At 42.5% G+C, this 26,608-nt stretch overlaps 2 protein-coding genes across 5 annotated transcripts in view; both read right to left on the bottom strand.

Moving 5' to 3' along the window:
* Positions 1 to 14,789: 14,789 nt before the first annotated feature.
* On the bottom strand, positions 14,790 to 19,852 carry CNTF (ciliary neurotrophic factor). Of its 2 annotated transcripts, none has more exons than XM_007092642.3 (3): positions 19,671 to 19,852; positions 16,562 to 16,729; positions 14,790 to 15,342 (listed from the first exon to the last, which is right to left on the bottom strand). In XM_007092642.3, the coding sequence occupies exons 2-3, from the start codon at positions 16,673 to 16,675 to the stop codon at positions 14,854 to 14,856; spliced, it is 603 nt and encodes a 200-aa protein (XP_007092704.1). In that variant the 5' UTR covers positions 16,676 to 16,729; positions 19,671 to 19,852; the 3' UTR covers positions 14,790 to 14,853. The 2 variants fall into 2 exon arrangements, with proteins under 2 accessions (XP_007092704.1, XP_042815402.1); XM_042959468.1 differs by having other exon boundaries at positions 16,562 to 16,724.
* The window catches only part of ZFP91 (ZFP91 zinc finger protein, atypical E3 ubiquitin ligase), a 47,079-nt gene continuing 37,826 nt past the window's right edge, over positions 17,356 to 26,608 (bottom strand). For 2 of the 3 annotated variants that reach the window (XM_042959464.1, XM_042959465.1), the window contains exons 9-11: positions 25,777 to 25,891; positions 22,617 to 22,716; positions 21,657 to 22,267 (exon numbers count right to left, since the gene is read on the bottom strand). In XM_042959464.1, coding sequence (XP_042815398.1) covers positions 21,757 to 22,267; positions 22,617 to 22,716; positions 25,777 to 25,891 — 726 coding nt within the window. In that variant the 3' untranslated portion in view covers positions 21,657 to 21,756. Of the gene's footprint in view, positions 19,781 to 21,656; positions 22,268 to 22,616; positions 22,717 to 25,776; positions 25,892 to 26,608 lie in introns of those variants that run through there. The other variant, XM_042959466.1, reaches the window with a different exon arrangement.

Genomic DNA, 26,608 nt, shown 5'->3' with positions numbered 1-26,608 from the left:
AGGAGTTGCTTTTGGGAAATTTTGTTTTAGTTACGAAGTTGAAAATTGCCCATATCCAGTCATTTTTGACTCACAAAAAAAAAAAAGGCAGTTTTTTAGTATTTAAACTAAAATATGTGGGGGCGCCCAGGTGGCTCAGTCAGTTAAATGTCTGACTTTGGCTCAGGTCATGATCTCACAGTTCGTGAGTTTGAGCCCCACATTGAGCTCTGTGCTGACAGTTCAGAGCCTGGAGCCTGTTTTGGATTCTGTATCTCCCTCTCTGCTCCTCTCTCTGCCGCCCCCCACTCACACTCTGTCTCTCTCTCTCCCTCTCAAAAATGAGTAAACGGTAAAAAAAAATTACAAAAATAAAAAATAAACCAAAATATGCGTATCAGTATACAGGGTCACAATGTAAAAGACATTTCAAACTGTGAGCACAGTCAAAAGAGTTGAAAGCCACTGTTTTTAATGCTTGTTCCGTGGAGCTTAGCTTTGGAAAACTTACATGTATCCCCCAAATCTATCTCACTCCCAACCATCCCTAATGGACAGCCTTCCCTTCGGAGTTCCTGTTTAGCTCAGGTATGCCAGAGAAAATAGCCGTTCTGTAACCCAAGACAGCAATCTCTTAGGGATGCAGTTCAATTTTATAATGTTCTTGGACCACAGGCCTTATCACAATGAGTCTCTGGTTGTCACAAGAACAAACTGAGGGTGTCCCATTAAACCCACAACCTTAGAACCACAGGGCATGCAGAAATCTAGTTCAAATGGCTCCTTGGGATGTGAATTTTTAGAGCCAATTCTGAAGGCACATGGAGAGACTCCCGGTGCTGGTAGTCGGGAAGTATGGCCTCACCCGGTTGGCAAAACCCCACTTCCCTAACTTGGGTAACCCTAAGAGAGTCATTTTACTTCTTGGTATTTCAACTGCTCAAGCTACAAATGGAAAGCTATCTGGATACTGATGAGATAGTATTGGTGTAGACCCCAAATCCTAAGAGGAAGAATCAACTAAAATCCAAATAACACTGGGGATTTTAAGATCATCTCTCCTGTTGGCCTGGTGTGTGCACATTGGAGGTGACAGCTAAGGACTGACTTACTCTTGCCTCTCCTGTGCCTTCTCTGGACTTGTGATCACTACCATTTTTAGAGATTTTCTCTATGTGAAAAGTACCTTTCTTTAAAAAATTTTTTTTTCAACGTTTTTTATTTATTTTTGGGACAGAGAGAGACAGAGCATGAACGGGGGAGGGGCAGAGAGAGGGAGACACAGAATCTGAAACAGGCTCCAGGCTCCGAGCCATCAGCCCAGAGCCTGACGCGGGGCTCGAACTCACGGACCGCGAGATCGTGACCTGGCTGAAGTCGGACGCTTAACCGACTGCGCCATCCAGGCGCCCCGAAAAGTACCTTTCTAATAGCATTTCACTTTATCTTCACAAACCCTAAGGTCGTAAGTAATTCTCATATGAGGAGACTGGGACTCAGAGAGGTTAAGTGACTTGCCCAAAGTCCTGTGACTCCAATACCTCAAATGCTAATGCCCTGTACCTACTGAGTATTTAGACTTTACCCTTTGTAACGGCTATTTCATTTAATTCCTTGAAAAATGATTTTAGGTAAGCACTGGGAATATCCCTATTTTACTGGAGAGGAAACTGAGGCTCAGAGAAGTTAAGTAGATTTTATAGGAAACTGCAGCTTGAGTATAGCAGTAAAGCTACGGGTTTGGTCTGGTTCAAATATCAGCTCCTAGTAATTCCTCTGTGCCTCAGTTTGGTCCTCCATAAAATGGAGTTAGCACATTAAATTCCCATGTTACTTGAAAAGTCTAAATGAGCTAGTGAATACAAAGCGTTATGGAATAGCCCAGGCTTTCTAAATTTAAATCTATGACACTGGGGCACCTGGGTGGCTCAGTTAAGTGTCTGACTCTTGATTTTGGCTCAGGTCATGGTCCCACAGTTCGTGAGTTGGAGCCCTCCATTGGGCTCTGTGCTGACAGCAAGGAACCTGCTTGGGATTCTCTCTTTCTCTCTCTCTCTCTCTCTCTCTCTCTCTCTCTCTCTCTGCCCTTCCCCCACTCATGCACATGTTTATTATCTCAAAATAAACAAATCAATCAATCAATCCAATCAATCAATCTATGGCACGAACACTATGGGGTCTGATTTGCCACCACTTTAAAAGTGGAGCCCCAGAACCAAATCAGACAGACATGAGTTCAAGTCCCACTGCTCCTGCTTGTGACCGTGGCCAAATTGTCTCACCTCTCTGAGAACTAATCCTATCTATAAAATGGGGATCATTCTGAAACTGATATCATAAATTGTTATATGGATTAAACAAGATAATGCAAGGAAATCCCTTAGTACAGTCACCCTGGCATGTCACCCTGAGCTGTCACACAACATGCAGATAATTCTGATGGTGATGTGCGGAGGTGAGCAGGGGTGAGCTGGACACACACTATCACCAGGGCTCACAGCTGAGTTGAACAGACACCCACACAACCGAAATTGCTCATTGTGGAAATGTCATAGAGCTTCCAACAAAACATCATGGGAAAGTGAAAGAGGGACACAAATTCTAAGTGGGAGGGGGCTGGCAAGGCTCCTGGGATGAGACAGGACTCTTGGTCTCAGCCAGGCACATTTTCACATGTGTTCAGTTCCGTGGGCCTGGGAGGATTCAACAGCAACTGAACGCTCCTTTCTGATGTTCTCAATCCATTTCCTCGAATAGGCCTCCCCACCCCCACTGAGCTCCCAAAGTGAGCCTCTCCACAATGAGGTATGAGCTGGGGAATCAGGGCATAATGGAAGTTTTGGGCCTGAGAGAAAAAAGAAGGGGGGCAGAATAGACCACCCTGTGTGTAGGGTGACCATAGAATTCATCATCCAAATCTGGATTCTTGTTGAGGCTCAGAGGAGGTGCTATTAAGTAATTACACGGGACCTGTTTACCTAAACATATGTCATTCCACTTTTACACGTGATGGTTTGCCATTAGACCCTGACCTATCTTGTCACCCTGATGTCCAGATAGCCTTTCCCCATGTTATACACCCACTGCTACACACATTGATCCCCACCTCATGTTAATTCCTGGCTGTGCCTTTGCCTGATGAATTCGTACTCATCCATCAAGACTGCGTTCAAATGTCACCTCCCCTGACAATACACTTCTGTTTGTCCCTTCCTCCCGTACCTCACACACTCCTTCAATCTCCCAGGAGGAATCATCTCTTACTCTGCTTAACCTCTTTAGCAGCATGTTACTGTGAGTTTGTCACTTTGCACGAGTTCTTTATCCAACCGACAATGAGCTCTTTGGATGGGGGGATGGAGAGTGTGCTCACTGTAGTTACTTCCAGAGCTCAGCATCAGCCAGGACACCCAGGTAGGTACTCTACAAATTTGCTGAATGAAAGAAAACGAGAAGTGGTCCTGTGAGGCCCCAAGTGATAAGAGCCACCCATCAAATCCTTTTAAGTTGCCTGCCCCTCTTAGATTCTTAAATGTATTATTTCATTAATAAAGCAGTTTTAAGCCCCTTTTTGACCATTATAAGTGTTTGAATAACAATGGGCATGGGATCAAACATGAATAAAGCTCACATTTCACTGTCTCAAAATATCCTAGGCATGTAGGCAAAAAATAAAACTAAAAGGAATGGGTGCAGGGGAGGTGGCAACCTGGTGCAACCACTTGGCGTCCGAGGCCCTTTTGGGACTCTGGGTAACAGTGGAGAGGCTGCCACGGTCCCATCCCAGCCCATGACAGAATGGAGACGGCTAAGCGACTGTTAGGAAGTTGTTCCTTGGACACTGTACAATGTTTTCTCCTGGAGCAGGCTCCTCTTGGACAACTGGGTTGTTGCTACCTTTTTTTTTTTTTTTTTTTTTTTTTTTTAAACGTTTATTCATTTTTGAGAGACAGAGCCAGAGCCAGAGGAGGCAGGGCAGAGAGAGAGGGAGACACAGAATCTGAAGCAGGCTCCGGGCTCTGAGCTGTCAGCACAGAGCCCGATGCGGTGCTTGAACCCACGAACTGTGAGATCATGGCCTGAGCCGAAGTCGGACGCCCACCTGACTGAGCCACCCAGGCGCCCCTAGGTTGTTGCTATCTTAAGGACACTTCAGGTCATGTAAAACAAAGAGGTCTCTGTCCTTATTTTGACTTTTAGATAGCTTAAAACCAAATTTTGGCCTTTTCTATACATTTTTTTTTCCGCTAAATTCAATCTTAGTTCCAACCTGGCTATAATGAAAACCTTCTTGGGAGATGCAAATTTGCCCAAGTTGGGAGGTGGAAAGCAGAGCGATTTCTTTATATGTCTTAGAACGACAAAAGCTCTGGGGACTGTCAGAGTCACAGGAGGGTTGGGGGGGGGGCTTGCTCTGCATTTGGATTTGGACAAGGGGACCCTGTCAGTTCCCTATAGAACTAAGGCAGAAGAACTGACCTATCTCCTGGTGGGTTTTCCTTATCTTTCCTTCCTTCGGGTCTTGGGTCTTCTGTTATGCTGACTTTGAGGATCACTGATATAAAACCTTGAATGGGGGGCGCCTGGGTGGCGCAGTCGGTTGAGCGTCCGACTTCAGCCAGGTCACGATCTCGCGGTCCGTGAGTTCGAGCCCCGCGTCAGGCTCTGGGCTGATGGCTCGGAGCCTGGAGCCTGTTTCCGATTCTGTGTCTCCCTCTCTCTCTGCCCCTCCCCCGTTCATGCTCTGTCTCTCTCTCTGTCCCAAAAATAAATAAAAAACGTTGAAAAAAAAAAATTTAAAAACCTTGAATGGTTCCTCATTGCCTATGGGATAAATCTAAATACCTTAGCATGATGTTCAAGGGCCTTATGGTTGAGCCCTAACCTTCCTATCCACTTCATTCCCAGGTGCTCACCTCCCCACTCCTTCTTCCATGATTGCTATGCTCCACATTCAACTCAACATATTTAAAAACCAGACTGTGTTCTCCTATGCTACCTCCAATACCTGTCCCCCTGTCCGTGTTTCTTGCCTATTCACTCTCCTCTTGGTTGCAGGGGGTATTCTTTGCTTCTTTCCTCTTCCTAAAGCTCAGAGTCCTTCTCTCCAGCTTCCCATGCTAACTTCTCTGCCATGATCATCAGAGTTGTCCCCTTTTCTCCATCCACTGTCACTTTTTTTTACATTTATTTATTTATCTTAAATTTATATCCAAGTTAGTTAGCATATAGTGCAATAATGATTCCAAGAGTAGATTCCAGTGATTCATCCCCTATATATAACAGCCAGTGCTTATCCCAATAAGTGTCTTCCTTAATGCCCCTTACCCATTTAGCCCCTCCCCTGACCCCTAACGTCTCCAGCAACCCTCAGTTTATTCTCTGTATTTAAGGGTCTCTTATGTTTTGTCTCTCTCCTTGTTTTTGTATTATTTTGCTTCCCTTCCCTTATGTTCATCTGTTTAGTATCTTAAATTCTTCATATGAGTGAAGTCATGTATTTATCTTTCTCCAACTAATTTCCCTTAGCATAATACCCTCTAGTTCCATCCACGTAGTTGCAAATGGCAAGATGTCATTCTTTTTGATTGCTGAGTAATACTCCATTGTATGTGTGTGTATATATATATATATGTATATATATATATATGTATGTGTGTGTATATATATATGTGTATATACACACACACACACACACACACACACACACACACACACACATATATATATATACACACACACACACATAATCTTTATCCATTCATCCATCGATGGACATTTGGGCTTTTTCCATACTTTGGCTATTGTCAATAGTGCTGCTATAAACATTGGGATGCATGTGCCCCTTTGATATAGCATACCTGTATCCTTTCAGTAAATATCTAGTAGGGCAATTGCTGGGTCATAGGGTAGCTCTATTTTTAATTTTTTGAGGCACTTCCATACTGTTTTCCAGAGTGGCTGTACCAGTTTGCATTCCCACCAGCTGTGCAAAGGAGATCCTCTTTCTCCACATCCTCATGAACATCTGTGTTTGCCTGAGTTGTTAATTTTAGCCACTCTGACTGGTGTTCATCAACTGTCACTTTTAATTCAGGTTCTCCATCATTTGTGGATTTATTTATTTATTTTTTGCTTGCACTCTTGCCCCTATAAACTCACCTGCTCACAGGGACTCTTGAGTACTCATATAAATCCTATCAAGTCACTTTTCTGCTTGAAAATTTCCAATGGTTTCTCTCTGTAGTGTCAATACCCTTTAGCCAAAGACCCCTAGGACAACACCTATAGTCAAAGTTGGGTTTATTGGCTTGTTGCAATGAGGGAGACAACACATCATGGGGACTTTGGGACACCTCAATAAGGAAACGTTAGCAAGGATTTGTGATAGGCTTTGGACTCAGGTTAGTTAGTTTGGGAAAGGGTAAAATGTAGTTTTGCTCTGAATTGGGTGCTGTCAGAAAGCAAGGGTAATTCTATGATTGGGGTCATTTTTATCTAGGAGGAGATGCTGTCTGTTGTCTATGTGGAAATACTAACCACACACTGACTTCTGTCAGAGTTGGTTATACACCTGCTGTGTTCCAAATCCCTTTCCACACTTACTCTCACTGCTAGTGAGAGAGAAAACTCGTAGCCCCTGATGCACAGCATTGATCTGACATTCACAGCTGGATCTCAGTGTATCACAGGCTGGTCTGAGGCTCACAGCCAGTGAGCCTAACTGATTGAAACAAACTCATAGAAGAATAACTTTGCACAAAGCTCCCGGGGACCGTGATAAGGGAAACAAAGCCACTTCATACTTTTGTCTAATCACAGACAAAATCAAGCTGCCACCCACAAAATACCCAATCATAGAATTGCCCTCACTTTCTGATAGCATCTAAGCTAGAGCCAACCTCTCTGCTTTCTCAGGCCCTTCTTTCAATCACACAACCAAAGCCTAAATCCTACCATAAGAGCTAACACCGTCTTACCGAGATACCCCATAGTTTCCCATGGTGTCCATTCTTCCTCGCTGTTACAGGTAATAAAGCCACCCGTGTAACCACAGGTTTGTTTCTCCTGGTCTTTGGCTGAGGGCCTGCACACTGGCATTGCTCCCTTGCCCTCCTGGTTTCAGCCACATTGGCCTCCTTTCAGTTCCAAGAAAATGGGAAGCTCATTCCTGCCTAGGGGCTTTGCACTCAGTAGTTCCCTGTGACCCTGGTACTTCCTCTCAGGTCGCTTGGTGGTTGGCTGTTATCATTCAGATTTCCAGGAAAATAACTCCTTGGGAAGTTCTGTCATGGCCTCCTCTCTAATTTTATACCACTTTTTGATTTCCTATATAATTCTCATTCCTTTCTAAATTATATTAGCCGTTGCCTCTCTTCCTCAACCAGGGTGCAAATTTTAAAAGATCAGGGGTTGTGTTGTGTTCACCTCTGTACCCTGGTGCCTTTAACATTTCCACGAATAACCAAAAACATATCTTACCTTGAGAACAACAGCATCTTCTTAATGGATCCCTCTGCCCCAGGCCACTTCCACACCCAGGACAGCTCTCACAGAGCCCTCTGAATTGTTTTTCTAAAACAAAGGGTAGATGCTAGCACCATCCCTCTTGAAGAACCTTCCAGAGAATCTCTCCTGAAGGTGCCAGCACCTCATTCGTCCGGTCTCATCTCCTACTGTGGCTCTTGGAGAACCCTGAGCTCAGTCCTGGTGAACATTTCCAAACATGCTACATACCTTCCAGCAGCTAAGCCTTGACTAGTGCTCCTCCCTTCTCTCCAGAATGTTCTTACCTACTTCTCCTTACTTTTTCCTGAGGCCAAAATCCTAGTCATTTTTCAAAGCCTAGCTCCCAAAACACCATTTTTGGAGCAGTTCTCTACATTCCTTCCTTCCTTGGGCCTCCTACCACTCTTCTTTTATACTCAGGGTGCTACTAACCACACCTTGACTTCTGTGCCCATTGGCTGCCTGCTTTCTTAGGACATCATGAGTGTCTGCAAGGCAGGGAACCATCTGCTGTCTGTGCCTGTTCCTGTGGTTGTAAAATAAAAATCTTTGTACCGTAGAGGGAGAAAACTTCTTCCCTCTAGATTCGTTGGCTGGTCTAATAATTGACAAAAGACGGATTCATGGGAGAAAGACAAACTTAATTTCGTACATACACATATAAAAATATGAGACTTAAAGAAGTGACCAGAGCAGGCAGCTTTTATACCTTTTAGACAAACTTGTGAAGGATTGACAAGATCAAGGGGTTTGGGCTTGGGGTAGTAAATTAGTGAAGAAGTAACATGGTTTGTGTATACAGACTTCTCAGCCCTCAATTCCCTCTCTCTGGTGATGAGCATATTATCTCTCTCCTGGTACAGGGAGAGTCCTTCCTTTCCCAGATTTATTTTCTGCTTTCTGGAGACAAAAGAGGGTCAGAATGTCCTTGCACAGGCTGTTTAAGTAACTTTAAAATAACCAGTATGCCAAAGTGGCACATTTTGGGGTGGCCTGCTCAAAGACTTTTTGTGAGGGATAAATGAGTTAATGCACGTAAAGCAGTTAGAATGACGACTGGCACAGAGTAAATAAATACTGAATAAATGTCTGCTACTACCACTAACATTTCTTTCTGTATCCTTATTACTGGTCCAGAGTAGGCATCAATAGGCATTTCGTGGGAGTGGGACAGGAAACTGCTGGAAGACTGAGCTTTGGAGCTTAGAACCAGGTTGTTAATTTTTTTAGCGACCTACTGAGTTGTCTGTGTAACTTCCAACTCTCTCCCCACCCCAAGCTTTGGGGATAAGGAGCCAGGGATAATTAAGCAAGATAAGAGGAAGTCATCTTAAACCTTTTACCTAGTTGTGTGGCATCAGGTTGGTCTGACCTAAAGAGATCTGCCTCAGAAATGTATTTAAAAAACACTCCTAAAAAAAGTTTATTTTTATTTATTTTGAGAGAGAGAAAGAGAGCAAGCAGGGGAGGGGCCGGGAGAGAGGGACACAGAATCAGACGCAGGCTCCAGACTCCGAGCTGTCAGCATAGAGCCTGATGCGGGGCTCAGACTCACAAACCGTGAGATCACAACATGAGACGAAACCAAGAGTCAGATGCTTAACTGATGGAGCCATCCAGGTGCCCTGGGAATTTATTTTGAAAAAGCCTCCCTGGGTCCCTTGTTCAGACGATGCTCATCCTGGAAGGAATAACATATTTAACCACTACCTCAGAATGGGTCCCACTTTCCTTGTCAGGGGAGGGATGGCATATAGGGTCACAAGAGAAGTCCGGGCTAGGAGTTGCTGTTCCCAGAGTTTCCGAAGGCTTGTGAGAGGAAGGGTTGCCAGAGTGCTGGATGCAAGAGAAGGACGGAGAGGCACCAGATGCCTCCCAAGATGAGGTTGGTCTGGTGCAGAAGCATGACGGGGCGGTGGGAAATTCTCCACTCGGCCGTAGCTCTAATTCTTCCGCTTTCCGCCTGCGACACTGGGGCGCGTTACTGAACCTCTGGCCCTGTGGTGCTGTCCGGTGGAGAAGTTTTGAGTTCCTTTCCGTGTTAAGAGGAGGTGCTGGCATGTAGCAGGCGACTCTGTCTAAATGCATGCTTTAATGCATCCTTGGCAGTGTCTGCCTGGCTGCTCTGGAGCTTGCCTGACCCCGTCTCCTCTGAAAGCCACCTTCTGGGTGTGGAGAACAGCCAGTCTGGGCTCTCAGGGAGGTAGGTTTGGGATTCCTGGCTGCCGGGTCAGCCTCTACTGGCCGAAGGCTCACAGGCACAACAGGGGGACATGTAGGCTGTGACCAGATGGGATCCTGGGGAGCAACTGGTGTTTCTCCGAGATGCTTAACAGACCTCTCTCCTCAGCTGAAGGTCTCACACGAATCCAAGCTATGGGAGACATGAAATATACTTGATGTGTGTATGTCATTCACAAGTACTTTCAGACACTCATTTGTCTAAACCATTTACCAAGCTGTGAAGTTAGTGGCCACTTCCATTTCTTAAATGAGAAAACTCAGAAAAAGTGACTTGTCTCAAAGTTTGGAAACTTACCAGGGTTTGGCACAGGTTTGTGCTGGCTTTATCTGAAATCCAGATATGGAGGAGGATTTCAACATAAAATGGCCTCGATTGTTAGGTGGCCACGGCAGTGATAGGGGAGTGAGTCTTGGAGCCAGAACTAAAACTCCACACCGGTCAGGTACTAGGGGAGGGACCTGGGCAAGTTAATGCTCATTCTCATTTCCTTCATTTGTGAGATGATATCTCAGAGGATTAACTGCCTGGCACGAGTAAATGAGGCAGTATTCACACTGCCTTGAACACGTAGATAAAAATGCAGCATCTCTTAGTTAAGTCTCATATTCTCCCCTATGCGATTTTTCCCAGCTTAAGTGTCTACCTTCAAACTGGACTAGAAACAGGCCAATCAGGGTTCTTCTCTGTCCTTCAAAGGTTTTGACTGGGGTTCAGAGTTGCAATTAAACCATTCGAAAGGAAATCTTCCCCGTCTGCAGGCTAGCTGATAGGTGTGGGGCAATCTGCCTTTTCTAGGCTGACTGGCCTCGGGAGTTTTTCCCGGTGGCCTGGCATCACGGAGATTCACCCGGCACGCTCGACGGAGCCTGGCCCTTGCTGGGAGGATTAAATTTCATCCAGTGTTGAAACCACTTGAAATTCCTCTTGCTCGTCCAAAGATACAGAAATAAAAGAAGCGACTCGTGGTCCTGCTGAGGCGAGATCTTTATTGTTAGCCGCTCTTGCATCTTTTACTTTCTATCTGCCAAAAATAGATGGATCCAAGTAACAGGAGAATCACACGCACATGGATGTTACCACACACCCCGCACATTTCATCAAAAGATCAAATTGTATTTTTTACTGTGTTTATCTGTAGACTTCAGGGCTCTACAGAAGCTTCTGAGCGGAAAGAGGACATTTTTACCACTTTCACTTTTTCAGTGTCCCCGACATCCGGGAGGTTTGTTCTTGGGTGGGCTGAGGCAGGAGGCCACACCATTCTTCTTCAATGCCCTGGTCTAAACACTGCCTAGTAACTAACACTCGCGCACATACCATAAATCGACTGAAGTTGATACCCAAATCGGACTAATTTTTCCTCTTCACCAATCACTTTATCGCCCTGGTGGAAGCCCCTTTGCTTCCTGCATTTCTGTGTTACTCCTTAGTATTAAGAGAGTAGGTGTTCAGCCACTTTATGAAGAGCTGAGGATTCATAGTCATTCTAAACCACTTTGGAACTATGTAGGTCTCCCTGAAATATTTACTTGTCCTCTGCCTGTTTGACCAGTGGTCACAAGAATGAGTCATCCATTGGGCTTTAATCCACATGAGCCTGAAATAACAGCAATACCAAGGCGATGACTTTATTAAAACCTTCACTTCCCTCAAACCTGATCATTTCAAAGCTAATTTTATTTGATGGTTGGCCTGTGAGTTTGTGCCAATTTGCAAGTGTTTTCCAAATCACCTTCTTAAACCAAGGCAAAGTTTACCAGTTCTCATACATGTAATTCCTTACCGATTCAGAAAAACAGAATCTCTCTCCTAACAAAGGACTTTTCTAGAGGCTGTGGGATAGAAGGACTCCTCTTTACAAAATATGAGTTAGGGGTTAGGAACTAAACTCATGCTTTAAAAAAAAAAAAAAAAAAAAAAAAAAAAAAAATATATATATATATACACACACACACACACACACACACATATATATACACACACACACACACATGTCTTTACATATATATATATAATTATACATTTTATATAAGTCTTATAGTTGCATATTATATAACTACAGATAGTTTATATGTCTATAAAAATATGATTCCCCAGAGATCCTATCCATATATAGATCTAAGAAACAAGGGAACTAAAACCTAAAGGCCAAAAATCTCTTTTGGGTTCTGGACTCTTAAAAAAACCATACTTCCACAGTGTTGCCATCACTCCTATCTGTATTTTGAGACACACCCCTAGAACACGGGCCTGTTGTCAGTCCCTTCTTCAATGTCGCGTCCATTTCAGAGAAGCAAGATGCACAGTTGACACATTCAGAGCCACACACTTTTGCGACTTTGTTATTAGAGCTGAGTGCTCATTTCTCCCTTATTCTATCTACATTTTTCTAGGGATTTTCCCCATACTTCTTTCTTTTTAAAAAACAAAATTTTTTTTTTAACATTTATTATTGAGAGAGAGAGAGAGAAAGAGAGAGAGAGAGAGAGCATGAGCAGGGAAGGGGCAGAGAGAGGGGAGACAGAGAATCCGAAGCCGGCTCCAGGCTCCGAGCTGTCAGCACAGAGCCTGACGCAGGACTCGAACTCACAAACTGTGAGATCATGACCTGAGCCGAAGTTGATCGCTCAACCAACTGAGCCACCCAGGCGCCCCTCCCCATAATTCTTTTGAGGCATGCTGCAAGTTTTTTTTGAAGAAACTGATACAGAACTCTTACCACAACGCTGGGCATACACTCAGGGGGACTTGGTTGCTTACTAATCAAGACTCACACAGCTTCCTATTTTTCTCCCATTCAGTAGTTAGTACTTGTACCTTTTCTGGACCCTCTGCCACTTCGAATGTGCCTCTTACAGATAAACATTTCTACACATGTAACTCAACAAAGCTTAAGTCATGCTCCCTTGATTTCCAAAACTTCTGCCAATGTCTGCTTTGCCTCATCTGCTGAATATAAAAACAAAACCCTTGGGAGCCACTTCTTTCAGATTCAGGTTTGTGTTCAGTTACTCCCCAGTAAGAAACTGTATTCCCATCTTTATCCATTAAACAGAAAGAGCCTAAAATACTTCATAGGTAAATCTACGAGCTTCACATTAATAAACAGGTACTTTATCCATTAGAAATACTGCTCTTAAGCAAAAGAAAAAGTTTAAATCAGAGAAAGCTTAAATGAAGTAAGCCTCTCTGCTTTTACTGAGACAATATCTACCTATACACCAAAATTACAAATGAAATAAAAGCAAACATTAACCTCGAGTGGCAGCTGGACCCAAATGTTTATTACTGCCTCACTTTCTTCTACCCAGCCAACTCTTCCTCTTCTCATGATTTCTCTTTATTTGGTACCCAGCCACCCTCTGAGATACAACCGAACTCCTCCCTCCTCCAGAAAATGATTTCTGGCCCTCGTTGAGCTCCTCCCTAGAACTCCCTAACCCTAACCTCGTGCCTCACAATTCCAACCAGAACTGATGTCTTTTACACATACAAGGCCATTTCCACAGATGTATATTGCAGAGCAGGGCCTTCCTTGCCCTGTATTGCCACAGTGCCTCTCCCAGAGTCCTCATTACACTGACCTCGTGGAGTTGTGGACACAAACCCTTGTGGGAAAAAGATGAAAGCTAAGTCACCCCATCCCAATCTCATGCAACCTATGTGGTTAGCCCTCTCTGACTCATGGTTCACTTAAGAGCACAGTAAGTAAACTAAACTGATTTGGGTCCCCCATCCACGATGGTGACTTTAACTGGTAGCATAAAATAACGTCACACCTGAGAACTTCTGGGTTTACCCTGCAGCACTGGTTCGTATGCCTGACCGCAAATGACCTTTTCCATTAATGCCCACATTTACTAGTTGGGGTCTTTCATATAGTGTTTCTCTCAAGAACATTGAACACAATGCCCTGCCCCTTTCTTGTGAAGCATGGAGGCTTTGCTGTATATTGCTTCAGTATCGCTGGCATTCCCACTTGGAACAGAGCGGGCCTCACCCTCTCCTCATGACTAAGTCCAGAGAATGTGTGGTAAAAGGAGTTTTGTGACATTTTAACCTGAGTAGTATTCCAACCATTGTGCATGAATGCTTGGCTTACAGTGCCTATGTCTCCACATTGCTGATTACAATAAATGTGAGGTAACCTAGTACGAGTTGTGCCCAATCCAAAACTCAAAAACATTTGTGGGCACTCTAAAGCAGGCTGGAGCTTCCTAATTTCACAAGTCTGGTGGGCCTAATCTTTTCCCCAAACCGAATCTTAACATCTCCAGTGCGCTCTTCTTAGCTAGACATGGGCAACAAATACTGCCCTTCATGCAAATTTTGTTCTAGTAACGTATCAGGACACATAATGGGGATTGTTTTTCCAGTGCTAGGAATAGACTACATGGGTCAATTTTCCAACCCTCTGTGACACAGAGGTGCAGTGAAAGAAGTTCATAATTAGGCCTCTAAAGTGAAGGGCACATAGGCTTTAGAGTGAGAAAGATCTGAGTTCAAACTGAAGCGTGCCATTTGCTAGGTGGGTAACCTTGAACAAGTTGTAATTTCTGTGACCCTGTTTTCTCATCTGCCAAGAGGGGAGAACACTACCTCCCTCAAAAGAGTTGTGGAAATTACACACAGAGCCCCTGGCGTACTGCTACAATACAGTACATACTCCATAAACGTTAGTTACTATTTTTATTATCTGTGAGTTTGAATTGGCTAGTAGAGTCCATGATTTTTCATTCACTGTTCCAGTCTTCTCAGAAAAGTCATCTAGGACTAAAGTTAAACATACATTTATCCTGTGAGACTGTTAAATACTTGTAAGGTTAACTTAGTGGGTAGAAAAGGTTAGAGCACTAAAGTGGAAGGATGTTGCCCTTGTCCCCACTCCCTTATGGTCCAAAACACACACACACACACACACACACACACACACACACACACACACACTCTCCACAATAAACCTTATGCCCATTTGTCCATGTCTCCAACCATACTTGATGAAAATGCCTGTGGTCTTAAAAGGTTAGAAAACTTTCAAAACTTAAGAATGGGAAAGTGAGGCCTCAGGGAACTGTGTATATTCCACTAGAAAAGGAAGGGGGAGAGAAGAGGGAAAACTGCTATATTTTCTTGTCATTAGTAATATAATGGCTCCCGTGTGCTGGAATCCCAGTCTGATGAGAAGAAATGACTCGAAGGTCACGAATGGATCGAACTGTCCACTGTGAAAGCTCTCGCAACACCTTCAGGCCCCACAGCTTCTTCTCAAAGAGACCACCATCTCCAACAATGGTAGGCATCCCATCGGCCTCATTGGGGGGGATCTTGTGTTCCAGGAGCATCATTAATTCCTCCAGTTGGTAAGCAAAGGCAGCAACTTGGAGTAGAAGGGTATGTATTGCTTGATGGAAGTCCCCTTCAGCTGGAGTAAAATGTACCTGTTGGTCTTCTAAAAGCCTGGCCAACATAACATGGAAGGCTCGATAAGCTTGGAGGTTGTCTTGGAGTCGTTCTGCCTCAGTCAGCTCACTCCATCGATCAGTGCTTGCCACTGGCACACCATCCACAGAGTCCAGGTTTATGTTCTCGTTCAGGCCCTGATGCTTCATCTGGCCAAGGATACATAAAAACATCATATCTTCTGTAATTATCCCAACATTTTTATTTCATCCCTAAATCTCATGTAAAATCTTTTTCATCTTCCTGGTCAAAAAGGATCCAGATTGTAAAGAAAATAACAAATCTACAAAAGGAACTCTTTATTTGAGATCCAATGATGGGACTTTAGGAAGACCTTATTGTCTCTGAAATTATACATACTGTTTTGACTACCTGTTCAGTTTTTGTGGGAGAATCTGCAGTTTTCATTGGGTTCTAAAGGTTGAAAACCACTGGTCTAGAATGCTTCCTTCCCACTTCAAACTGCCTCCTGGAAACTGGAGTATTTTAAATCATATTGGAGATTTGAGTAACTTAAACATACTTAAAAACACTGGGTACATCTATGAAGCCCTAGAATTAACCCACTGTAGAATTCTTCTAACCCCCTGTCTCTTCCATTGTCCACTCTCAATGGTGAGGACAACCCTTTAAGAGAATTCAGTGGGAATTCGTTTAAAAAAAAAAAAAAAAATCAGACTCTTTGGTATCTCAAAGAGTCTGATTTCTAACTGGTGAGGCTGTACGAATCTATATTCAGAACTCTCACAGGGCCTTCAGTGTTCCTATAGGCCTTAGATGGACACTGATGGGGATCTCCTTCTATCAGAAAACCGGTCTGGAACTCCCAGTGAATTTTCTAGGGGATCCTTTTGACAGTGTAGGTGACTATTCTATTTAGACACAGGGAGACTTGGTATAAATTATGAAAAAGTGAGTGGCTAGGAGAAATTCTTTGGATCTGTGCTGCTCTTCTCTCAATCCTATACACCTCACTCTTTACACAGTGAAAAAATTCAGAACAATGTATACAAAGAACCCACACTTAGAGGGCCCACGGCTAATCTATTCTGGTAGAATTCAGACTGTAGGCGATCAAATTAGGAACAGCCTCCAAGACATATAGCCAATCCTACCCAGAACCCCATGTATATTTTCTTATTCAAAGAGCATGTCTCCTAAATAGCCTAGAGAAGAAAATAAGGTCACAGGAGTTTCCTTAAGGGAAGGAACCATGAAGAACCATGTCAAATGACGGGCCCAATCTATGAATGACTATATGAGGAGGGCCTTCACGATTGGCAATGGGGGCTGGGACAGACATGGTGGTAACGGGCTTCATCAGAGGAGATGAAGTGAAAACAGACAACAGCAAAATAGGCAACTTACATAAGATTCCATAAGAGCAGTCAGATCTGAACGAATCTTCCTTGCTAGCCAGATAGAGCGGCTACAGAGGTCCCGGCGGTGAGGGGTCAGCGATGAGTGCTCTGCGAAAGCCATCCCCTAACTCAAATGTCCCAGGAAACAAGTGAGCTGGGTTTGCTTCTGTCTACACTGGTCCAAATAAGAAATGTGACTCTCAGACTAAATCCACTGGGCATTCTGTACTAATGGGATTGTGCACCCCACCCCCACCCCCTGCCTGACTCAGAGGTGGCAGCAAATTCCTGGCTGTGGATTTTTGTGCCTGTGGAATCAAAGGCCCCTTTTTAATCAGCTTTTTTTCCTGCAGTGTCTGCCTCCATCTCTCTCCTCCACTCAGTGCCTAGCCTACTTGTTTTTATGTCATTGTTTTGCTTTTGCACTTAGCAACAAGGTCACTATCACACTAATCCTCATGACACCCCTGCCTAATGTGATCTGTATTATATACATATAATCATTTAATTTTATTATTACCCTCCTTTGTATTCCCCATGTCCTCCTCTTCCTTTCCTTTTTTTGGCCTGGTAAAGTGTTCAAGAATATTAAGTTATTACTATAAATACAACCGCCACTGATTAAGCAGCTACTCTGGACCAGACACTGTGCTAAAGGCTTTAAAGCCTTTATTCGACCTATGGAATAATTTTATGAGATATTAATTTCCCCATTTTACATACGAAATTGAGGCTTAAAGAAAGTAAATAATGTACACAAAACCCAGAAAGCAGGCACAAAATTTCAATATAGGTCTCTGATTTTACAGCTGTTTCTCTCATTGACTTTCCAACTTCATTCTTTAGGTTTTTCACATTTGTTAAGAAACAAAGTTTATGTGAAACAGGTCCCTTAAAAATACAGCATCTTTTCATTTGTATCACTTCATTACGTACCTAAAGTTAGTTTAATTTACACTCAAAAATCAGCAAAGTAAGCATCTCTAACCTCGATCATGGTGCCTTCCTCATAGCTACAGGATGAGGAAGGTACTGTTTAGGCCTGTTTTCTTCCAAAGGACAGGAAACACCCAACCCTGACCGGGTAACATTTCTAAGGCAGTCTCAAGTGACAACATGCTTTTCTTTTTCTTCCTTAGCCCAGTCACACCACACTGCTTCTCAACAAGATAAGAGAATGAGCTGGGCTTTGAAATGAGGGCAAAAGAGTTTAACAGCATGTGCAGAGTTGTTCTTCTATTGCATTTAACTCCGTAGGTTAGAGGATGATACTTACTGACCCAAGAGCTGCAAGTGTCATCCCTGAATCAATCAATTAGCTCCCACTGTTTCATAGCATAGACGTTGCCTCTACACTGAAACCCACACCTCAGGTGCAAACTTCCATAAGTAAACAATAAGCGAGAGTAAGAAGGGAGAAAAGTGAGAAGTGGGTGCTGTCATAGTAGGCCTTTTAAGAATGTAGGAGGATTCTAGTTCTTTTTTTTAAGTTAGTACTTGCGTGGACACGGAGTTTTCTGAAAAAGCACTGATATTAAATGCCACCAAGGTTTTGTCACTTATCAGACTAACATAAACTTCACAGCATCCTTAACGTTCTACTAGACTAATAAGGCCATCTTTTCTACAAGTCTGCCAAAACATGGGAGGGATTTCCAAGTTTGCCAGATGATCACAGAATCTTATGGCAACTCAGCATTAGAAATCAAGAACTAAAATGAGTCAGATGCTAACTGTCTGATTCTCAATGAGAGCAAACAGCATCTGCCACATAAAACCTGCTCTGAGGGCACTTGTTTCTCACTGAACGGCATCAATGGTCTTCATCCTTTGGATAACTGTAATCATTACAATCAAGGAAGACAAGTTGCTTCCAAGAAGACAACTTTTATTGTTCTTCTTTACATATTTATTTTGGATATGTCTTAACTAGATTAAGAGAAAACAAGGATTTGAAAAGCAGAGTATCCCTTTTATTATAATTTCTTTTTACATAACCTTTTCAACCTAGATTCAGGTAACTACCTGTCTCTCCCATCAAAGGAGAAGGGTCCTGCACATTACAACAGGCAAAAAAGGCTTTCAGGAAATAAAATATTTTAAATTGATCCATTACAATTTTTCAAATTTCTTGAGTACATTGGAAAGTGGGAAAAAGAAGGAGGGAAAAATGGTACTTCAAACAACCAGACCGTGATAACCTTAGCTGGCTTTAGTACACTTTTTAGATTTTTTTCCAACAGGTACAAAGGAGGTTCAAGTGCTCTATGTAGATGCTTTTCCATACCTGATTTCTTTTTTTTTAACTCCCAGTAATCCTGGCCAGTGTGTATCCAAACTCTCTGAAGCACAGTAAGTCTCAATTATGCAGAATAACCACAGGCAACCAGAGATTAGGGGGAAGCGCATCTCCCAGAAAGAATACTTGTATCTGAGTTACATTTTCAGAATTTAGAATCGCCAATTCAAGATGGAGAATATGCAATGGGAAGAGTTATTAACAAGGTAACACAATTTGACTATGAGTAGGCAACGTGGAATTTTAAGGTTAGGAGAGCTCCTTGGAAGGACATAGAAGTAAACAGCGTGAGAAGCAGACAGGGAAAGGGAAGAGGGCCTAGTAGAAGCCAGCTTACTTGCACCACTTTTTATTGTGCTAGCATCCCTTTCTCAAAAGGAAAAAAGATAAAGTCCCTGGAGAATATTTTAAAATTGATTGCATACTGATAATAACTTATTGAAGCAAACTGTTGGCATATGGTACCTATAAAGAGGTCAAGAAACAAAAGGAGAAACAGAAAGTTCCCAATTATTAGAACTTGTTGCTTTTGATGGGGGAGGAGTGTGATATAGGGAAAAACATATTTTCCCTTTCTCTCATCAAGTTTTTTATGCAGTTTGCTTTTGTGTAGGTGGTTAAAATATCTGATGACTAACCACTGCAAGCACAACTTACAGGGACAAAGAAGATAAATGTGACGACGACAGAAGTTAAGTGTGGAGTCCAGATGCGAGCCAGTAAAACAGTATAAAAAGGACTTATAAGGGAAGTGGAACGACTTTGTTGTAAACGCACCCAATCAATCTGATAATATTTTCAAATGTACTCAACATACCAGAGTCCATTCCAAATCCTTACTGTGGGCAGGAAAGCATATTCTACATCCCTTCTATCCTTATTCCATTTTCTACCCCCACACTGGAGGGACGGCAAATCTGCAACACTCTGAAAAGAAACAATGGTGCATTTAAGTCTGTTCACTGTAGGTGTCTGACTCCCTATCCCTGGCATCCCAACCACTGACACTAGTGGGTGTAAAGTAAGCCTCTTTCAGAGATGACATTTTGTTACCCCTCTTTTTGGAAAAAAATAAATCAAAGAGAAAATTGATAAACTTTGTCGTTTTAGTGTTTGTGAAAAACAAGCCGTTCCTTATTTTGCTCCCAGCAAAACTTCATCCTTTCCAATAGCCATCACACATTTCTGACAAACAATGAATAGGACAAGCCTTTAACTCTGGCTTGTGAGGTACACAGAAGGATAGAAACTGCCCTTCTAATTCTCTAAAAATCCCCTAATAGGTTTTTAGTCTTCTGGGAGTTATAAACTTGTAAAAAAAAAAAAACACCACCTGCCTCTCCCATGGACAGTAATAAGCAGTCTACCCCATTCTATCTCAATGGAAGTGGTAATTCTCAGAATTTTAGGTGAAAGCCAAGGTGATTATTATACAAATTATTAACTTCGTCTATGGAAGTCTTTCCTCTTCTGAAGTGTTCTTAGAAGGAAAACAAAACAGAGCAATTTTCCTTGACTTAAAACTGTACGAGTCATAGACCTCTTCACTGATGGCAGTGTCCTTCACTAATTGGGAGCTGGAATGAACCAATGATAAAGCAAAAACCAAAACAAAGCAAGGGGCCACAGTTGGGCCAACAGGAAGGTGTGCAGGAAGAAATGAAGGGGACAAAAAAAGAAAATAAATGCATAAGAGAAAATCTTGTATCTGTAATTCAGACCCTGAACAATCCTTCTCATCCTCTCAAAATTCCTAAATTTCAATGCTCTAAAAACTCAAAGAGCACTAAATACTGAAAACCTAACAACCTTCCCTAAATAGGCTTCTGAAAAAGCATTAGGCTACTGTATGCTACTGTAGTGATTTTGTTAGTGCTGAGGACCAGCTTTCTTTAAAGGCCACTGGAGAGCTATGATTTAGAGGCTGGCTGTGCTTCTTCAACCCTATATCTTGCCTTCAAAAGTACTTCTTATGGAAAGGACCCCATGTCAGAACAATCTAATCTCTCCCAGCCCCACAAAATATAGCAACAAAGATCAAAAAAAAAAAAAAGAAGAAAATCAGACTTTCCATTAATAAATAAGGAATCTCAGGTTCCACAACACAAAAACACACATGTTCAAAGTGCAAATTTCTGCCATTAGTCTGAGACTTTTCTCACTGATACAGAGCCCTGTCTTATGGTCAGAGAAACCATGTAGAGGGCAGCCCCCCTCCCTGTTGGGAGCCTGCTTCCAAGCTAGTGAGCACCACTGAGAACCAGATGGAGGTGTTGGGAGGGGACTGAAGTGCTGGGGTCACAGAGGAGGGAGGTGGTCCCCATGAATCCTTCCTTTCCTAAACCCAGCAGGGAATGGAGGAGAAGGGGGTGAGTGAGAGAGGTGGGCTGTTTTAACAGCTCACCCTGCCAGGGGGCCTAAAGTGCCAAGTCAAGCTGCCAGCCTCCAGAGATTAGAACTGTATGATGCTTTGGGGGTAAGTGTGCCGCAGTGGGTAGAAGCCAGAACCATAGGGCAGCAGTGAAGGAGAAGGGGCTTAGAGGACAGTAATATACTATCAAGAGTTAAAAGCTGATCCAGAGCACATCAGAGTTACAGGTTTAAGAAGGGATCTGCCGGTGAGCACGAAGTCTGCCTGGCTGGAAAGGAGTAGGAGGATAACCCTCAGTTTAAGAGCTTCTTCTTTTTTGCCTACCTTTTTGGTAAAGGCAACATCAATTTTATAAAGGGGACAATAGAGGGAGAAGAAGGTGGGTGTAGATGTGTGTGCTGTGATCCACAATGGAAAGAGCAGGCCCTTCAGTTATTTTACTAGATTTTAAATGCTTTAAATTTTTTTTTGTCCTTTTTATCTTTTAAATACAAAGTCTGAGCTGTCCCAGTGCCCAAAGTCTTCCCTTCCACTAAGGTCCAGTAGAGTCTGAATCTTCAATCAGAACCTCTGTGGTAGCACCGAGTATATCCGAGTTCATGACCAGCCCTTCAGTGCCCCCACTGCTGCCACTTCCCACAAAGATCTTCCCATCAGCCATCAGGCTCACCCGCTCTGTCCCACTACAGTATGACTTTGACATCCCTTCGGCTTCTAGCAGGAGGCACTCTCCAGAGGTGGAGTTTCCCAATGGCTCAGGAAGAAGAGGAAGACCCTGCCCATCTGCAGGTTGTGTCAGGGACTCTGGGTTAGTGCCCAAGATATCTGTGCTGGTGATGAGGGCGCCTGCATTGGCAGCCAGAGCTTCGGCAATCAGCACCTCGGGGTGGCTTTTTGCTTTGTGTGCCACTACGCTGTCCTTCTTCTCAAATTTTTTGCCACAGATATTGCAAGAGAACTGGTAGAAGGAATCTGCATCATGCTTCTTCATGTGCCAATTAAGGGATGCCTTTTGCCGACAAGTAAATCCACAGATCTCGCATCTAAGAGAGCGGAAGAGGAAATGGCTGATCAAACAGAGAAATGAAAAGGGCTCTTACTCAGGGTCAGGGCAAGAACTTAGAGGTCAATATACAAGCAACAGACACTAACATATACTTGTGAAAAATTAGGAAAAGTTAACTAGATGGAAAACTAATCTGTTTTTTTCTTTTGTTTAAAAACCAGAGGAAACAAGGAAAAGTTCACTAAGTAACTTGCATCCCCAATCAATCCTCTGATTTGGTAAAAGTAAACAGCAGTGGCAACTGAAATGTCTGTACAGGGGCTAACCCGCGAGCAGGGCATGTATGCGCTTCTCCCCCAGATGTTCACCAGTAAATAAACACTCACTGTAACGGCTTCTCGCCAGTGTGAATCATCCGGTGCACTGCCAGATTGTGAGAGCTCTTGAAGGCCCTGGCACAATATTCACAGATATAATCCCTTTGATCTAAGAAGAAAAATAATGTGGTTAGTGTTCCATTTCGAATCCCTCTTAAGTATTTTTTCCCAGTTTACAGTAAGTAAGCAGATGATCAGTTAGTAAGAGCAATATTGTTTTCAATGTATAAAATACACTTTGGATAAACAAAATTTTAAAAAGATATATACCATTTTCTTTTTTCATGTTTGTTTTTGAGAGGAAGAGAGAGAGACAGAGAGAGAGACAGACAGACAAGACTGTGAGCATGGGAGGGGCAGAGACAGAGGGAGACACAGAATCCAAAGCAGGCTGCAGGCTGGACATGGGGCTCGAACTCACGGACCATGAGATCATGACCTGAGTAAGTCAGAGGCTTAACCGACTGAGCCACCCAGGCACCCAGGACTTGTTTTAGAAAACTAAACAAAGCAAAACAAAAACAACCTAATGGAAATAGGAGAATTGGAACCCTAATCTCAATCTTACCAATAATCCAGATCTTGGATAAATTGCTTAGTAAGTAAACAACTACATTTTCCCTGGATTTTATTCTTTAAAACAGTTTTTCCAGACTGTGGAAGCTGAATGCTTACATATGAAGAATTTGGCACTCAAACACCAAAATCAACAATAACAACAGAATTTGGCATCTCCTAGAAGAAAAGTGATCCACAATTAAAGTGGTAATCATGTCTTCTGTTTCAGGTTTAAAAAATGTTACCCAAGATAAACAATTTAAATTTCTCTCAAAAAGGTTCAAGTTGCTGTCATCATATATGTGCAAACAGTACCTGTATTCTTTACCTTATTCTCCTACCCCACATCTTCTGCACCATTCAACCCCCGCCTCTGTCATTTCACAATCCCCCCAAATTTCACAGGATTTTTGATTAATTTGGTAACATGGTGTAAAATCATGGGTCAAAGGAGCACTGCACTTAATTATTTCTTTATCACTTGGTTTTGGAGAGAAGTGGACAAGGAGATGCTCTGTATCTCTTGAATAAATGACCACTATGTTTTCTGGGCCTTTCTCTTAAAATTGCTACACATAGTCACAGTGAAAACACAAGGATAAGTTAAAAGGCAAACAATATCCAATTTAATTCTATGCCCCATCCCAAACAGTTCTAAAGCCAAGTGTGGGAGAAGAGCCAGGTTTTTCTCAAGCTTGAATATATTTGGGAATCATCTAGGGATGTTAGTAAATGCAGATGCTAGTTGAGCGGGTCTGAGATTCTGTAAGTAACTCGCTCAAGTGACATCGATTCCTGTTGGGCTATTTTCTACATGATGAATAGGCAAGGTCTAAAAATGCACTTTTAACCCAGAGACAACTCTTCAGTTTGTCTCCCAGGTCTTGTCTACCTTTCTAGTTTCATTGTAACATGCAAACCTGGGTGGGGCATCCACTTGCTTAAATAAATTACATTTTTAAACAATGTTTATTTTAAGAGAGAGAGAGAGAGAGAGAGAGAGAGAGAGAGATTGATTGAGAAAATGTACGAGTGGGGGAGGGGCAGAGAGAGATGGTTAAGAGAATTCCAAGCAGGCTCCACACCATCAGCACAAGCCCCACATACAGCTCAATCCCACAAACCGTAAGATCATGACCTGAGCCGAAATCAAGAGTCAAACACTTAACCGACTGAGCCATCCAGGTGCCCAAATAAATTACATTTTCAAAGGGAGTCTGTACATACAAATTTGGAAAAAGAAAAACTGCAATGACATCATAAAATTTTATTAACCAAATACAAATAATTGGAATGGAGTGAATTTCTAAAGGAGTCAGTTTGTCATAGTAGTTACTTGATACTTACAGCTAATACCCTAAACTGGTTGTCAGAAACTACTTTTGTAGAGAATAAAACCGTATTAACAGGGAGAAGGAGCAGAGATATGGCAGCTAGCAAGGAATAGAGTGGAGACAACATTCTCCCTGAAGCAGCATGGTATCATGGGAAGACTGCAGACTTTGCAGTGAGTCAGACCTGAGCTCAAACCCTGGGGCTCTGAGAAGTCTGTGTGCCAGGCCCTGTGCAGTAAACAGCACTATGGATGTGATCTTATTTCATCCTTATAATAATTCCATGGTATCTGTGACATTATTATCACTATTTTTCAGATGAGGAAAGGCGAGAAGTTAAGCAACTTGTCTAAGTCACACATACAGTAAAAGATGGAAAGGGTACATATATCAGTATAACTGTATACTGTATATACAGTATACTGTATATACTGTATATTGTATAACTGTAGGAGAAAACTAGAATTCCTAGTTGTACCCTCCACAACTACTGAAAAGATAGTAGGTAATAACCCAGTGCCTGGCACCTGCTCAATTAACTCTAATACCCAGCCTAATTTGTTCCTATTAACTGAATGGCTTTGAGATTGTCAGTGGCTAAAAATGAGTGGAATTTGAATCCATTCTATATTATGTATTACGAAGGCATTTGGTTTCTCTTTTTAAAAGAAAAGCTCCTACAGGAGATTTCATGGGAATGTAATAGCTAGCCTTCACAATTTCAACAGCACCAGAATTGCCAGGAGCTAGTGAGTAGTTAGCATAAACCAGAGGCAAGCCTCTTTACCATCCAGGCTTTCTCTTCATACTCATTTCTAGTCCATAAGAGCTACTACAAAGTATCTACCAGAAAGGGAGTTAGAAAATCTTGGTTCTGTTAAAAACTAGTGATGTCACCAAGGCCAAGTTAATGTGCAAAGCCTCTGGTTTCTCAGCTGTAAAACAAGGATAATATAAGCAAACTTGGTGATGTTGAATGATGATAATAACATATGTAAAGTTTCTAGTCCACAGGTGATATAGAATATGTGCTCAATAAAAAAACTGTCCTGGTCATAAAAGTTCTTAAAAAAGTCAAAGGATAAAAGCGAAAAAGCCCTAGTTTGTTCATGTCTTATAAAATTTATGTTTTATTGCATTTTATTTTCATACCTTTCTCTCGCACTTGACTGTAGACTTTTTAAGATTTACATTAGAAAAAAGTATCATTACCAATCTACATACTTAAAAGTAGAATGCACTTAACACTTGATAAAACATTTTATTTAAAAAAGTACCTGTATGATGTTTGGCATGTCGTAGAAGTTGCTTCTGGAGCCTGAAGAGTCGCCCACAGGAGGGATGAGGACATACATATTTCTTCTTCAGCAAATGCTGATACTTAATGTGGTGCTACAACAGTAAGAGAATAGAAAGAGGGATAAAAATTAAGGCTTCTTGAAAGCTTGTTCCTTTGCTAAGTCAAAAGTGCTAAAGAAAAACCAAATACTCTGCATATGGATGGGGGTAGGGAGCAGTGTAATAAAATAGTTAAGAACATAGGCTATGGAAACAGATCTGGATTCCAATCTGGGTCCATCATTCATGAGCAGTGTGACCTTAGGAAGTGTACTTAAATACTGTAAGTTACAGTTCTCATTGGCAAAATGGAGACAATTACTGCCCTAACAGTACCAATTGCATTATCATGAGAATATAGAGATCATGTATTATATAACGCTGAATGCAGTAACTGGCCTATAGCAAAAGAATAGTACCAAACATTACTATAACAGAACCAGAATCAGAAAGTGAGGGCTTAGTCTCTCTTGCATTATATTTGCTGCTAAACTAAAAATCAAACAGGCCATTTGTCCTTTTTTTACAATGTTTATTTATTTGAGAGACAGAGTGAGAGTGAGTGTGAGCACACGTGCACAAGCAGGAGGGGGCAGAGAGAGCAGGAGAGAGAAATCTCAAGCAGGTTCCGTGCTGGCACTGTCAGCGCAGAGCCCGACATGGGACTGGATCCCACAAACCGTGAGATCATGACCTGAGCCGAAATCAAGAGATGAACACTCAACCGACTGAACTACCCAGGTGCCCCCAAAGAGGCATTTCTTAAGGTTT

The sequence above is a fragment of the Panthera tigris genome, chromosome D1 (genome assembly GCF_018350195.1).
Source record: "Panthera tigris isolate Pti1 chromosome D1, P.tigris_Pti1_mat1.1, whole genome shotgun sequence".
In the NCBI taxonomy this organism is placed as follows: domain Eukaryota; kingdom Metazoa; phylum Chordata; class Mammalia; order Carnivora; family Felidae; genus Panthera; species Panthera tigris.
The sequence above is the reverse complement of the archived record's forward strand: the minus strand, read 5'-3'. Positions and strand labels throughout refer to the sequence as shown.